This window comes from Oreochromis aureus, linkage group 1 (genome assembly GCF_013358895.1).
Source record: "Oreochromis aureus strain Israel breed Guangdong linkage group 1, ZZ_aureus, whole genome shotgun sequence".
Classification (NCBI taxonomy): Eukaryota; Metazoa; Chordata; class Actinopteri; order Cichliformes; family Cichlidae; genus Oreochromis; species Oreochromis aureus.
Window position 1 is genome coordinate 39,483,392 of NC_052942.1, and position 14,815 is coordinate 39,498,206.

Consider the following 14,815-nt stretch of genomic DNA (forward strand, 5'->3'; position numbering starts at 1 on the left):
ATAAGAAAACAAACTTTATTTCACTTTTTAAAAAACAACTTTAATGGTTAAGTTCAACTTTCCCACATGAGTGACGTGTTTTCGGCTTTACGTGTCACGAGTGTTTCCCCTCTCTTCTGATTGGTCGCTCCCGCTGCTGGTCATCAAACCAAGATGGCGACCACCCTGGTAGAGCATGTTGTCGCAGATGCTGGAGCGTTTTTAAAGAAAGCTCCTCTCCAGGTGAGTCTGTCCCTCCTGATCCAGGTGGACGGGGTTGTGAGGGTGTGGGTGACCCGGGAGAGGGGCTTCAGAGACCGGGAGGTGTCAGCGAGGCGAGCCGGGGGGAGAGGACTCAGCGTGGAGCTGGAGGCCAACAGGTCCCCGACAACAAACCGAGAAACAGGATCTTCTTCTGCTTTCATAGGGACAATAAATGATCCAGGGCCATAAAACTGAGTTTAATGTGCTAATCTGGTCCCGGGTCTGTAATGTAGTCCAGAGAAAGGAGAACTGGATCAACGGTGTTCAAAGCATCACCTGATGCTGTAGTTCAGGTGTAAACGTAGACGGAACGTGGACGGGTTTTTGGTCCGGATCTGGTCTCTGTTCTCAGATCATTAAAGGGAAAAAAAACCTTGTTTAGTAAAATAAATATTCACTGGAGCTTTAATAAAGATTTTAGCCTCAAGCGGATTAAAAAACTGAATTCTGGCTGCTGCCACGATAAAGATCAGGCTGAAGCTTCCTGATGTTCTCTCACTCTGTTGGTTTTATTTGGCAGGAAATCGGCAGGAACATCTACACCCTGAAAGATGTGGTGGAGGAGATCCGAGACAAACCCACCAGGAGGAGCCTGGCCTTCCTGCCGTACCAGCTCCACTTTAAGGAACCACATCCAGAGCACATCAGACACGGTGAGCGGGCGTCTGAATCCCATCCCTTTCCGAACCTCCGTAAAGGTGTGATTTAACGTCCTGGTGTCTGTTTTCAGTGACAGAGTTCTCCAAGAAGACCGGGGACTATCCGAGTCTCTCAGCCACTGACATCAAAGTCCTGGCTCTGACCTACCAGCTGGAGCTGGAGAACGTCGGCTCGCAGCACCTGAGGAAGGAGCCGGAGGTTAAGGTACCTGCAGCACACAGACTCGCTCCCCTGGCTCTCTGAATAAGAGAGCGCTCTTATTGTGAAAGGCTGAGACCAACAAAGTTTATGTGTGATTTTTGTGTGAACTCTCTCTGGACTGTACGTCTCTTCTGTTTGCTGTTTATTCCTAATGTGCTTAATATTTATGTATATTTTTACTCCTGTGCAGTTAGTGTCGCATATTCATTGCACCCATACCTTTGTTGTACAATGCCAATAAAGCGTTGTTCTATTCTATTCTTGACTCTGTACAGCAGACATGTAGAAGTTTAACTCCACACTGTGATAAACGCAGACTCCTCTGGTTATTTTCTGATCCAGGTGAACATTCAGAACACACAGCGCCACCCCGAGACTCCGATGAACGTCGCCGGGTTCCACTTTCCTTCCAAGGTGAGAGTCGGACACTCGTGTCAGCCGTCAGGCCGGCGTGCAGTCAGGAACATTTTCTCACTTTGTGTTTGTGTCTTCAGAAACCTGCAGACAGTCCGAATGTCCAACAGACGGAGACGGAAAAGAAGACGTCGAACGAGACTGACGGCGACGAGTTCAACAGCTTCCAGTTCTGGAGGGAGCCGCTGCCGGCCATCGACGACGAGCTGCTGGGTTTACTGGTGAGGAAAAAACAGAGCTCTCTTCGGTTCGATCGTAGATTGTTTTGAGACAGTAGCTTTAAAATAAGAAGTTTCTGTCGTTTAATTTTTGCATCTTTTGCTCATAATGTGAAATTATTTGAATCAGGAAACCGAATTTGCGAGATTTAAGAGAATCTGAATGTCACAGACAGTGTGACCAGAAATACCAGACTCCATTCAAAGTGTTTAAAAATGGTGTTTCCTTTCTTGTAAATCTCGAATTTCTTTATGCTGCCAGTTAAAATGTGTGAAAATCGGACGATCTACCTTCTGCTGACATTCGTCTGTGCTTATTTTTTAAAATACAGAATTTTTAGCTTTGTTCTGATGTTGTTTCGGAGCTCGTGTTCATTTCCTCAGACTTTTTCTATTCTTTTGTATTTTTGATGCGACAAACGTTAAAAGCGCGATTAGCTGAGATTTCATGCTGTGGTGAGAGGACGAGGAGCACCTGGACCTCACAGTCTCTCGCTGTAACAACTTCCTCAGAGGGTTTTAAATCCCTCTGCTGACTCTCACACAGACGTCTGTTTGCACAGATAGTTTCAATGCTCAGAACCTTTCCTCTGTGAATATGTGTTAAAGCGATCGTAGAAAACAGGCTTCTTGATTCTTGAAGTCAATAATCTTTAGAAACCGAGATGAGCTGAGCTGCCTTTGTTACAAACACATACACATTCACACATTCTCTCTGCCACCGATGAAACCAGCTCTATTATTCTGACTGTTGTAAGACCAAAGATTGCAAAGCAGAGTTTAAAGTAACATCCACAGAATAAAATCATGGAGGACGGACTTTGTGAGCTGTGCGAATGTCTGTCCCCTCCCACAGCCAGTGGCGTGGTTCCACCTCCGAGCACAGAAGTTTTGTGTCTTTACTGGCTTTTTTTTTCCTATGAAAAGATGTGGAACTGGTTTGGAACATCCGTGCAGTGGTTGTTAGTCCTCCACACTGAAGGGAGCCAGCTAAGGTGCTTTGGGGATCCGACCAGAATACCTCCTGCACCGCTGCAGGTTAACTGTTTCACAGGAAACCCAGGACAGAACCAGGACAGACTGGAGAGGTTGTAGCTTGCAGCTGGGTTGGAAATGCCTGAGAAAATGTCTGGAGAGAAGAACATCTGTTTTTCCCCGGCCATTAAGGATGGATGGACGGATGGATGGACGGACGGATGGATGGACGGATGATTGGAGGCCTGGACGGATGGATGGATGGATGGACGGACGGATGGATGGATGGACGGATGATTGGAGGGCTGGATGGACGGATGATTGGAGGCCTGGACGGACGGATGGATGGATGGATGATTGGAGGCCTGGACGGATGGATGGGTGGAGGGCTGGATGGATGGATGGACGGATGATTGGAGGCCTGGACGGACGGATGGATGGACAGATGATTGGAGGGCTGGACGGACGGATGGATGGACGGATGATTGGAGGGCTGGATGGATGGATGGACAGATGATTGAGGCCTGGGCGGATGGATGGACAGGCGACGGGCGGATGGATGGATGGATGATTGAGGCCTGGGCGGATGGATGGATGGATGGACAGATGATTGGAGGCCTGGGCGGATGGATGGGCAGACGGGCAGATGGATGGATGGATGATTGGAGGCCTGGACGGATGGATGGATGGATGATTGGAGGCCTGGACGGATGGATGGATGGATGATTGGAGGCCTGGACGGACGGATGGATGGAGGGCTGGATGGATGGATGGACGGATGATTGGAGGCCTGGACGGACGGATGGATGGACGGATGATTGGAGGGCTGGATGGATGGATGGACGGATGATTGGAGGCCTGGACGGATGGATGGATGGATGGACGGATGATTGGAGGCCTGGACGGATGGATGGATGGATGGATGGACAGATGATTGGAGGCCTGGACGGATGATTGGAGGCCTGGAAGGATGGATGGATGGACGGATGATTGGAGGCCTGGACGGATGGATGGATGGACGGATGATTGGAGGCCTGGACGGATGGATGGATGGACGGATGATTGGAGGCCTGGACGGATGGATGGAGTTGGGTGCCGTGCTGTTAGAAAAGAGCTTGTATCTCCAGGTTGTGCACGTAAACACAGCATGTCTGCTATCGCTGCTGCTCTGTCAGGGTCCAACGGAGGGTTTAAAATCAAGCGGCGGACAAAAACAAACGGACACGCGGACGACTTCGGACGGCAACCAGTTCAGCAGCTTCCTGTTCTGGAGGGATCCGCTCCTGACCTTCAACGATGAGCTGCTGGGTTTACTGGTGAGTTTAAAGGGAAGAATGTTTTCATGCTGGGAGTTTCGTAGAGCAGCTTTGCATGATTCACAGTTCAAAATAATCCTTTGTGTTACTCTGAGCCTCGGTTCAGCCCCTCAGTGAGCGCTCGTAGCAGACTGTGACAGGCTCGTGTCACCAGCTGCAGTTTGCAGGAGACCTCATTCATATTTAAATATTTGAAGGAGCCTCCATGAGGCTTTGTGAGGGCTGCAGGTGTCTTTGTGTTTGCATGGTTTCACACACCGGTCAGACTCCAGTGCATCAGTGCATTACCCTTTTATTTCTGTTGTTTTGTGTTGCAGCCTCTGAACATCATGTGCATGCCCACCACCTCCTGCATCCTGCAGCACATTTCAAGAGAAAAAGTAGTGCAAGTGTGATCTGATGTCTTATTCTTGTAATGTGTAAATAGTGAATCGTGTGGAAAACGCTGCTGATGTTGACGATAAACGGGGTTTCCTCCTAAACATCAGTGATTTAAAGGTCTCTCTCTGTAGGAAAGGATGCATGTGAGAGGAAGCAAGGAGACAAAGGAGGAATTTTACCTCTCTCATTGAGTCATAACTTCTGTCACCTGTCACACTGCAGTGATGATGATGATGATGTTTGTTTACAGAAAGAGGGCAACGAATCACCACAGACAGAGAAGAGGGCGGAGCAAAGGGCGTCGGGGGGCCAATCGGACGAGGAGGACAAAGAGAACGAGCCTGATGACGAAGATGACGAGGAGAACGATGACGACGATGACGATGGAGGAGGATGGATCACTCCCGGTAACATCAAACAAGTGAAGATGGATTCTGCTGATTGGACGGCTCCAGCTGACATCAGAGTCGGCTGTCTGACCACCGACTTCGCCATGCAGGTAACGGATGCAGGAGATGGTGCATTCGCTGTTTTTCACCTTCTGTCTAAAACTTTCTGTGAATCGTTTCAGTAAACCGCTGCGTGAATAAATGTTCTCCTGCTTTCCGCTGAACTTCAAAAACCTTTCCCTGTTTTTCCCAGAACGTTCTCATTCAGATCGGACTTCACGTTCTCTCTGTGAACGGGATGCTGATCAAACAGGCGAGGAACTACATCCTGAGATGTCACGCTTGCTTCAAGTGAGTCCGAACAAATTTAACAGCTTGAATACGTTCCAATGAAAAATACAAAAGAATATGAAATTGAAAAGATTTACATTTATATCAAGAATAGAATAAATGTGCTGAATAACTTAAAATGTTAGGGCTGCTTAATTCAATGAGTATAAAAGTACAATAAAAATAAATTAATACATAAATAAATAAAATGGACAAAAGTCAATGAAAGAAATAAAAAAAATAAATTAAATGTATTAAATTACAGAAGCTCCTTGAATAAAAATCCCTAGAGCTGCTTGAGTAGATTAAAATAAAAATAATAAAACACAATAAAAATGATGCTTACATAGATTGGTAAGAAAATAAATATGAAAAAAAGGTTAAAAAATTATAGAAAAAATACAGTAAAGGTGCTCCAGAGATACAGATGTAAATAAGCTTTAGTAAGGGTAAAAATCTGAATATAATCCATTAAAGTGGCTCTACACCAGGGGTGGGGATGTCCAGGCCTCGCGGGCCGGTGTCCTGCAGGTTTTAGATCTCACCCTGGGTCAACACACCTGAATCAAATGACTAGTTCATTACCAGGTTTCTGGAGAACTGCAAGACATGTTGAGGAGGTCATTTAGCCATTTGAATCAGCTGTGTTGGATCAAGGACACATCTAAAACCTGCAGGACACCGGCCCTCAAGGCCTGGAGTTCGCCCACGCCTGCTTTAAAGAGAAGCACAGATGTTAAAGTGGATCAGAATGATGGAGCGTGGAGTGCAGGGTTGGAACAAACTTAACATGAGAGGACAGATGTTCCTCAGCTGGACAGATGTGTTCTTTAGATCTTTAGTTTTCAGAATGTTAGTGACCTGTCCTGTTCTTAGAGGCTGTATAAAGTGAGGGGCTTTCACAGTTGGGCCGCCCGTGCAGGAGCATTGACCTGTTAAATGTTTCGATTCCAGGACGACGAGCGACATGAACAAAGCTTTCTGTCCTCACTGCGGGAACAGAACCCTGAAGAAGCTGGCGGTGACGGTGAACGAGGACGGCAGCATGCAGATGCATTTCTCCAAAAATCCCAAAGTGTTGAATCCCAGAGGGCTCCGGGTGAGACGCAGCGTTTTATCACGTCTAAAATGACTCTGTGTTCGCACTGCAGCGCAAATCATTTTTCAGACCTTTGACCACTTCAGTTCTGCCTGAGTCGGGTCTTAAAATGTTCTAAACCTGACCACTGCCGTCTTGTGTTTCAGCACACGCTGCCTCTGCCTCAGGGGGGGAAACACTCCACCAACCCCCACCTGGTGGAGGACCAGCGCTTCCCCCAGCAGAGGCTCTCCCAGAAGGCTCGCCAGAAGACCGACGTCTTCAACCCGGACTACGTGGCCGGAACATCGCCGTTCTGCGAGAACGACATCTACAGCCGAGCCGCCAACCTGCAGATCAGAGACAGCCAGTGTGGCGGCGGCAGGAGGCGGGCCAACCCCAACGCCACCCGCAGGAAGTTTGTCAAGAAGAAGTAAAGATGGCGAGCACGCGTTGTGTTTAAATTAAAGGACCGTACCGTCATTTCCCAAATTGTCCATCAGCTCGCGTGCGACAGATTAACTCATCAGGTCTTCTGGTGCGTTCATGGACAGTCAGACATCTAAGGCACAAGGATTAACTACAGCTCTAAACACGGCGTTCACAGCAGAAGAGACGGGCGTGACAGCCAGAGGAAGTCGATAACACTCGGCGACACACAGGCGAATTAACTAAGAATACCAGCTCCAGATTATTACAGATTACATATCATCCCTTATGGAACGAGCCAGAATAATAAATACATTAAAAGTGTGTGAAATTTCACATCAGTGTCTGTTTCTGCTCATTATCTCCACCATGGAGGCAGGAGCGTTGCTATTTCTCGGTCTGCAGGGCGACGATGTGATACAGAGATTCTGCTACAGATCAGGATTTCTGTGAGTGAAGAAGGAAAAAATATTCCTGCAAAGGCAAAAAAAAAAATCAGACCTGGAAGCTGAGCTCTGCTCTTAAACACTCGCCGCTGGAGAGGTTTCTCCTCCAGTCGATTGGATAAATGGCGGCAGAGGTGGCTGAACATCTGTAAGAGCAAACGGCAGTAGTGAACGGACCAATCACGGTCCCTCTGGGTTACGCAGATACAGCGTGCACATACATTTCTGTGCAGGTGCACATCAGGTTCAGAAGGGTTTAAACAACGACGAAGGTGTAAATCCTACTTCCTTCAAATTTTACCAGATGTAATATTCTTACTAAAATATTTCTTTTTAGTTTAGAGAGCAGTGAAGCCTCTCACAGCGAGTCTGCTTTAACTACGTTACAGTTTACAGGTCAGTTTTTATGGCTGAACTTCAGTATTTTACATCTTTATGATAAAAACATCATCATCAGTATCTAGAAACATTTTTAACTGTCCTGTAACGTCGAGGTCCCGTACTAAAAAACACAAACTGACTTCTCTGCAGTTTTCACACTTTGTAAAGCCGGGCCGAACGTGACCCTTCACTGGGCTGCCTCTGGGCCCGAGGGCCACATGTTTGACATAAACTTTATTGATTACCATTTCGTGCTTTGACCTGTGGTTAAACAGTGAGTAACATCACCGTGTGCCGCATAGTGCTGGAACTTTTACGTCTATCTTCTTGGTGCACCTTGCGAGTCATTGAAGTTGTGCCAGAAATGCTGTGTTTCTATGGTAACAGACAGCATTACATCATTGAATTGTCCCGTCGCTGTCTGACAGTAAAATTACAGAAAAAACACCGATTCAAACACGACGCAGAGGGAGAACATATATGATCACTGGAAGGTTTAAATTTTTTAAACCTTTATTTAAACAGGAAAATAAGACCTGAGGTCTCCGGTCCAAACACTAGTCCTACTCGGGTGGCTGTTAGTTGGTAGAAGTAGCGGCCTACAAGGTGCTCACCTGTAGATCTTTGAAGGTGGAAGATCCTTGAGTTTATCTTCAGATATTCCAGACAGGTGGAGATGAGCTCAGAGACTCACCGTGACTGTGCAGAAACTGCAGTACGCTCCTTTAAACATGAGACTGACTCGTCAATATAATTGATCTTTATTGATTTCCAATAAATCTTTGAATCAAGGTGAAAGATTTAAGTGTCCAGACAGTTTTTAACAAACCCACCATGTAAATCAGACACAGCTGATGGACTACAACTCCCAGCTGCCTCAGCAGAAAAAGCTCAAAGATGAGGCCGGAGTGGAAGTGCAGAGTCCGTTTCTGCCCTTCACGACTTTCCTATCAATAAACCAAACTTATGCTTTTCTCAGATTTCTGACACGGTAACAGGAAAACACAAACACTCAGTTTTTCCTTCTTAAAGAACGAGCATGAGCTGAAGATCTCCCAGAGACGGGTTAAAATCAGGTGGACTCCTTTATCGATGGAAAAAGAAGCAAATTAAGAACATTTGCTTGTTTTCCTTCTATGTTAGTGAGTAAACCTTTAAATAAGAGAAGAAATGTCCCCATTAAAGCCCTTTTCTCACATATATAAAAATATTTTAATGCTTTAGTTGTGGCAGACGTCCGTCACAGGATACAGTTTACATAGTGAGCGTTTCCTCGCTTTCACTCCAAAGAAAACTCCTCGTCCTGCTTTGGCTCTTTGGATTTTGTCTTCGTTAGTTCGGATCCGGATTTTGAGTCTCTGACATCGGATGGGGTCAGCGCCGAGTCTGGATCTGCTGTCGGTTCTTTGGGCTCCGTGTCAAAGGTCAGGCTGCTCAATTCAGCCGTAATGTCGACCTCTGGCAACGGTGGCACCGGCGTCTCCCTCTGAGGAAGCAGGAAGTCCAGAGGCTCGAGGACTGCGGCGAGGTCGATGGAGCCCAGACGGCCGTACTTATGCAGCTGGGTGGGAGGAACACCTGCGGAGAGACAACCGATTCGATTCAGACCAAACTCTGCTGCTCAGCACTTCTTAAGCTATTTTAGCCATTACAGTGAATAACTTTGAGATAAGAGCCCAGGGCAAAAAAAGAAAAAAAGAGTCTAAAGATTTTTTTCTCTTTTAAATTAATTTTGTGTTTTTCTTTTCATTGACTAATTGGACCAAAAGTTTAACTTTACTACACAAAAAAAGCTTGTGTGGTGATTTTGTGGTTTTATTAGTGCCTCCTACAGGCTGCAGCCGTCATTACTCCGAATTCAGACCATGATTTCACGCCCATCTTTTATATACAGTCTACAATGTACGTTCATGCAGTTTCCAGCCAGAGACCGAATGTGGGCAACAAGAACAACAACGTAAGGACAACAGTTTAAACCGAGTCCACATTATTGGAATAACGACTTCACTTCCAGGCCCGTCGTTAAACTTCTTCAGCATTACCGCGTCAATTTTAAACCGAAGAATCGAACAAAGTGGAACCCAGATGTTGCTGCGAGTCCTCACCCAGGATGAGAGCGAGCTGAGCCGGTGGAAACAGGACCTGCAGGCAGCGGTTCAGGAAGGGCAGCAGGTCTTCCGCGTACGCACAGCAGAACTGAACAAACAGCTCCTTCTCCCGGCTGCTGAAGGCCGTCTCCTCCGCCCGGTGAAACACCAGAATCTGACGGGTCACCTGACAAAAAACAAGACCGTCAGCAGCTGTTAATCCAGCGTCAGTCTGACTTTAACCCAGATTACACCAAAGATCCAGCTGCTCACCATCTTTAGAGCTTCCTCCAGGCATTTGGTGACATCCTCCACCACTCCGATGGGGCAGCAGAGGCGGAGGTCGTTGAAGGCCATCAGGATGCTGTTGAGGAAGCAGGCGAGCGGCTGGAAGTCGAGCAGGGACATGGGGGGCTGCAGGGTGCCGGGCTGCGGGGTGGGCGCTACAACGGGGATGGTCCCTGCCAGCACTGAGGGCAGGGCGATGAGCGTGTACAGGTTCATGTCCTCCTGGAATTTTTCCACCGCCTCCTGCACGGCTCCGCGGAACGTGTCCGCCGCCACCCGCTGGAACATGGGCGCCAGCTGCCCACGGAAGTCCGCCCCCACCCTGCTGAAGGACAAACCGAAGTACATGCACTGACCCAGCAGGGAGTCCAGGCGGCTGCCCACACCCCGCTGCAGGTCCCTCTCTAAGGTCTCCAGGAACTCCGCCACCTTGTGCACCACCCAGCCGTGGAAGATGGCGCCCTCGTTCACTGCCATGAGCCCTCCTGCGGGGGGCACCAGCGGGTCCTCGTCAGAGAAGATGGCTCTGTACTGGGTGATGATGTCAAACAGGTGCACCCTGCAGGCCTCGATGGTCTTGGTGATGTGGAAGTAAGCGTCGTTTTCAGGGATGGCGGCGAGGATGGAGTGCAGCCACGTGCTGCGAGCCTGCAGGAACTTCACCCGCAGCTCCGCCTCCGTGAACACGTCCATACGCCGCAGGTAACCAATGACGCGGAGGCACACAGGAAGCTGGGAGTTGCTGCGGAGCTGCTGCAACAGCTGGTTGAGCATCAGCTGAGCCGACTGACGCACTTCACGCACAATACTCTGAAGATGGAGAAGGTCAAAGGTTAGAGGAGCCGAAACAGACGTTCTCCACAGTGACCTTTTCTGTTTTATATCTCAGCAAAGAGAAAGTTTCTCAACTGTTTTTCTCCAGTTTTTGTCAATTGAGAGTTTAAACTAGCGATTTCCAGCCTGTACCTGAACCTGAGCCCCATCAACACACCTCCCATAGTCACATTTTAGCCTTTTCACCTTCTTTGAAATCCTGCTTAATTCCACCTGGCCAACACCTGGAAGCCTGCTGAGGGGCAACACCCAGAGCTTGTTAGCTGTGCACGTAACAAAGAAAAGAAAACTGAGTATTCAGAGAGGTCTGAAGCTTGAGCTGTTTATTTCTCTGATTTCCACACGTTTAATTCTTTATTTGAACATTTTTTCTCCAACATCACATGACAGAAAATCAAAGCCATAACAGTTCATTTTCACTCAGGCAGCGTGACTAACAGGCTGAAATGAAAAAAACAAACAGACACAACCGCTTTTTGGTCTCTGTCAGCCCGGTCTGGACTCACCTGGATGACGGGCAGCGACGAGTGTTTCTTCTCCAGCCTCTTCACGTACGCCGCCAGCTCCAGAGCCTCTTCGTAGTAGCCGTTGCGGACGCAGGTGTCCATGAGCTGAGGGATCTCCAGAATCTCCAGGATCTCCGTGTGGCGGTTCAGAGTGAGGCTGTTCATCCGGCGGCTCGCTCCGATCTCCTCCGCCTCCTTCATGAAGCGCCTGAAAACAAGATCAGCCCCCAAAGCTCAGAGAGACGGCACAACAGCAAAAACTCAACTATGTGTAACACGTTTGTGTTGTGTGTAACACACAATTTATAGCTTTAAGAAGCTTTTATTATCTTTCATTAATGTTCCCAGTCTTTAGTTTTGTTCTGGTTGTGACTAAAGTCTGACTGACTGTTTTTTATTCTGAAAATAGGCTGACGAGCCAGCTCCAAGGAAATTAATCTGCTGCTGATTCATTCGCAGTTAATTCACCTTCTGTGAAATATTCCTAAGAAAATAACAAAGTTATTCATTTTGATTCTTTTTATTTTTCTGTATTTAAATATTTTGAATTTAAATGGAAGTTGTGATCCTACAGTGTGCTACAATAATCTATCGATTAATCAGTTGACATTAAATTAATCTGCATCTCTCTCCGTGATCGGTTCATCCTGTGTGCTTTTTAAAAACATCTGATGTTTTTATTAACCTAACAGTAAATGATGACACTTCAGGTGTTTTATAGATCCCGTGTTAATCGATTAAACCAGTAACAGGTTGCTCCTGCTGACATGCCCTCCACAGGGAGCCACCGACCTGCACTTCTCTCCGAAGCGGGGCAGCTTGTCCAGCAGCCGGGACACGCTGCTCTCCACCCGGCCGAAGTCCCGGTAGATGTGCTCGGTGCAGTCGGCGGTGCGGATGAAGGTCTGGTAGTTGGAGAAGGCCAGCTCCCGGGTCTGCTGCAGGATCTGAGCCCGCTCCTCCGCCAGCCTCTCCGGCTCCCGGCCCAGCTTCTCCACCCCGAAGGAGCTGAGCTCCGACAGATAGGCCGCGAAGTCCGGGTTGTCCCTCCGGCTGTCCGGGAAGCTGTCCTTAAAGATGGACGCCAGGATGCTCTCATCCTCCACGTCCACCGCCGCCATGTTTACCGCTGCAGGTTCACGGAGTCCCGGTTCATAAACTGACAGATTTTCTGGTTGTAAACAACCGGAACATCCAGCGCTGACGAACACTTCCCGGTTCTTCTTCTTCTTCTTCTTCTTCTTCTTCTGACACGTGGCAAAAAAGCTTAAAGGTGAAATACTGCCACCTGCCGGTGTTGTGCCAAAAATGATTTCCGAAGTTTCTTTGATTTTGTTTTGTTTTGAATGTATACTATAATGGGTATATATGAAATACATAGAATATCTGTGTGACTCTGATTTATTGAGTTATTATATCTATTTTGTCCTTTTTGGTCACTTAAATAATGTTTCTATAACTGTGACGTTACATTTGTTAAAATGTGTCTTGGCCACATCTCTCTGAAAAAAGACATTTCTATTGCTAAAATCTGATAACTCAGCTATTATCAAGGCAGCTTCTGGATTGAGATAGGATTTCTTTTTCTTTTCTTTTTTTTTTTGAGGAAAGTGAATGACTCAATCATGAGAGATGTCTGACACATTTTTCACAGATTACAGGCCAACAAATAATATATGACTGTTTAAATGTTTTGTCAAATATCACCAACACCAATATGAATATTTACTAGGATATTGATTTACCTGTACAATAATATGATAGTAGTATTCTAAGTACATTACAGTACAGTAAATATATATGATACTATATAGAATAGAATAGAATAGAATAGAATAGAATAGAATAGAATAGAATAGCCTTTATTGTCATTGTACAGGGTACAACGAAATTGGAGTGCCACTCCCTTGGTGCAAAAATACAATAATAAATATAAATGTAGAATATAAAAGGTACATTAAAACAAACAATAGTAAGTACAATATATACAGGATAGCACAATATATACAGGATAGCAGCATTAATATAATGACAGTAAGAATAGCAGCATAATAATAATTGACGGTGACAGTATGGTGTAGCTAAGCAGTTTCAATTGTTTTTATGCTTATTTACTACGGTGATAGCTCTGGGAAAGAAGCTATCCCTGAATCTGTTTGTTCTGGTTTTATGTGACCTGTACCGTCGGCCTGACGGTAATAGTTCAAACACTTGATTGCTGGGGTGAGAATGGTCCTTGATGATATTGCCAGCTCTGCTGAGGTACCGAGAGTTTGCAATGACCTCCAGGCTGGGCAGAGAGCAGTCAGTGATCTTCTGGGCTGTGTTGATGACCCTCTGCAGTGCTTTCCTGTCTGCAACTGAGCACCCTGCATACCATGTTGTTATGCTGTACGTTAGGATGCTCTCTATGGTGGCTCTGTAGAATGTCACCAGCAGCCTCTCCTCCAGGTTGTTCCTCCTGAGCACTCTCAGAAAGTGGAGACGCTGCTGGGCCTTTTTTACCACCGCCGTGGTATTTGCAGTCCAGGAGAGATCATCAGAGATCTGCACGCCCAGAAACCTCATGGAGTGCACCCTAATAATAGAAAAATTACACAGACTCGTTAACCTCTCAGTGAACCTCTGCACCAAAGCCTACTGAGGCTAAAAATAACGTAAATTAATTTAAACGAATTACGTTATTACAAGTAATGAATTCATTTCCTGATTCATTTTGTTTTATTTTAGTTTTTTAAATACACAATGTCATTTTAGCTTTCATTTTCTTACAAAGACTGGTTTTTACTTTTCTTTCAGTGAGCTTAAAAGAAAATTCACATTTTGCGTGTAGTTGGTTTTACTCATCTTGCCCCTTTTAGTTTTATTATTAAAAATGATTTAGATCTGCTGTAAGATTTCTAAAACTCTCTCATTTATAAGAACATAAGAGGCAAATTTATAGGGGGCGGGTAACCAGCTTTATAAGAAACTAAAAACCAAATTTACAATAGAAAACGCACAGATATGTGAGGGGAAAAATACTTAATCACAAGAATATAAAAGATGCATTTAGGGGAAAAATTATGAGGAAAAACAAATCTAAATTTAGCAGAAAACATTTGAGAAAAATGGAAAAGTTTGGCAAACGTAACAAAAATAAAAACAATTATCAGAGAAACCTCTCAAATCTGGAGAAATGGAAATGCTAATTTAAGATAAATACCGTTAAGTTAACGGCGCTACTGAAAAGTTCAACCTAGTCTAGTGATTGTTTTCTACAGTCATTGGTTCGAAGCGTATTTGTTAATAAAGTTGTTTGGGAAAAAAAGGGTAATGACCCCTACAGGTGGAGATGGGAGAAATGCCCCTAGATCTTAGGAGGAAGCAAGTATCGGTGAATTACTGGGTTCATCTTGGTGGTCATGGTGACGCACATCCCACAAAGGAGGTACTTTTGGAATGCTGGGAGTATGGAAGGAGTCAGAAGGATCATTTTGGAAAGGTGGGGAATCAGTGGGCTAAGGAGTGTCATGTGTATGACCTTAAAATCTGTCCTGCAGTAGTGTTCCCTGTGGTTCCTCCATGGTTATTGGAGACCCCTCCTGTGGACTGGTATTTGCTGGATCTGAAGAGAAAATTGAAAGGAAGAGTCGATCT

The 14,815-nt window shown here is 46.0% G+C and overlaps 2 protein-coding genes across 3 annotated transcripts; one reads left to right on the forward strand and one right to left on the reverse strand.

The window, feature by feature from the left end:
* Window positions 1–112: 112 nt before the first annotated feature.
* nob1 (NIN1 (RPN12) binding protein 1 homolog) lies at window positions 113–6,971 on the forward strand. 2 transcript variants are annotated; one of them, XM_031750906.2, is made up of 10 exons: window positions 113–222; window positions 764–896; window positions 974–1,107; window positions 1,447–1,518; window positions 1,599–1,739; window positions 3,887–4,027; window positions 4,659–4,907; window positions 5,051–5,148; window positions 6,082–6,226; window positions 6,373–6,971. In XM_031750906.2, the coding sequence occupies exons 1-10, from the start codon at window positions 154–156 to the stop codon at window positions 6,640–6,642; spliced, it is 1,452 nt and encodes a 483-aa protein (XP_031606766.1). In that variant the 5' UTR covers window positions 113–153; the 3' UTR covers window positions 6,643–6,971. The 2 variants fall into 2 exon arrangements, with proteins under 2 accessions (XP_031606766.1, XP_031606767.1); XM_031750907.2 differs by lacking the exon at window positions 3,887–4,027.
* Window positions 6,972–8,206: 1,235 nt separating this feature from the next.
* cog8 (component of oligomeric golgi complex 8) lies at window positions 8,207–12,430 on the reverse strand. The gene is made up of 5 exons (XM_031750908.2): window positions 11,969–12,430; window positions 11,177–11,384; window positions 9,822–10,646; window positions 9,567–9,735; window positions 8,207–9,039 (listed from the first exon to the last, which is right to left on the reverse strand). Exons 1-5 carry the CDS (start codon window positions 12,295–12,297, stop codon window positions 8,741–8,743), a joined length of 1,830 nt encoding a protein of 609 aa, XP_031606768.1. The 5' UTR covers window positions 12,298–12,430; the 3' UTR covers window positions 8,207–8,740.
* Window positions 12,431–14,815: the final 2,385 nt, after the last annotated feature.

Coding starts and splice junctions, on each gene's coding strand:
- nob1 (XM_031750906.2), top strand. CDS start 154: ATGGCGACCACCCTGGTAGAGCATGTTGTCGCAGATGCTGGAGCGTTT. Junction 1,108..1,446: donor GGAAGGAGCCGGAGGTTAAG/GTACCTGCAGCA, acceptor TTTCTGATCCAG/GTGAACATTCAGAACACACA. Junction 5,149..6,081: donor AGATGTCACGCTTGCTTCAA/GTGAGTCCGAAC, acceptor TTTCGATTCCAG/GACGACGAGCGACATGAACA.
- cog8 (XM_031750908.2), bottom strand. CDS start 12,297: ATGGCGGCGGTGGACGTGGAGGATGAGAGCATCCTGGCGTCCATCTTT. Junction 11,385..11,968: donor CGCTTCGGAGAGAAGTGCAG/GTCGGTGGCTCC, acceptor TCTTGTTTTCAG/GCGCTTCATGAAGGAGGCGG. Junction 10,647..11,176: donor CGTCGCTGCCCGTCATCCAG/GTGAGTCCAGAC, acceptor CTCCATCTTCAG/AGTATTGTGCGTGAAGTGCG.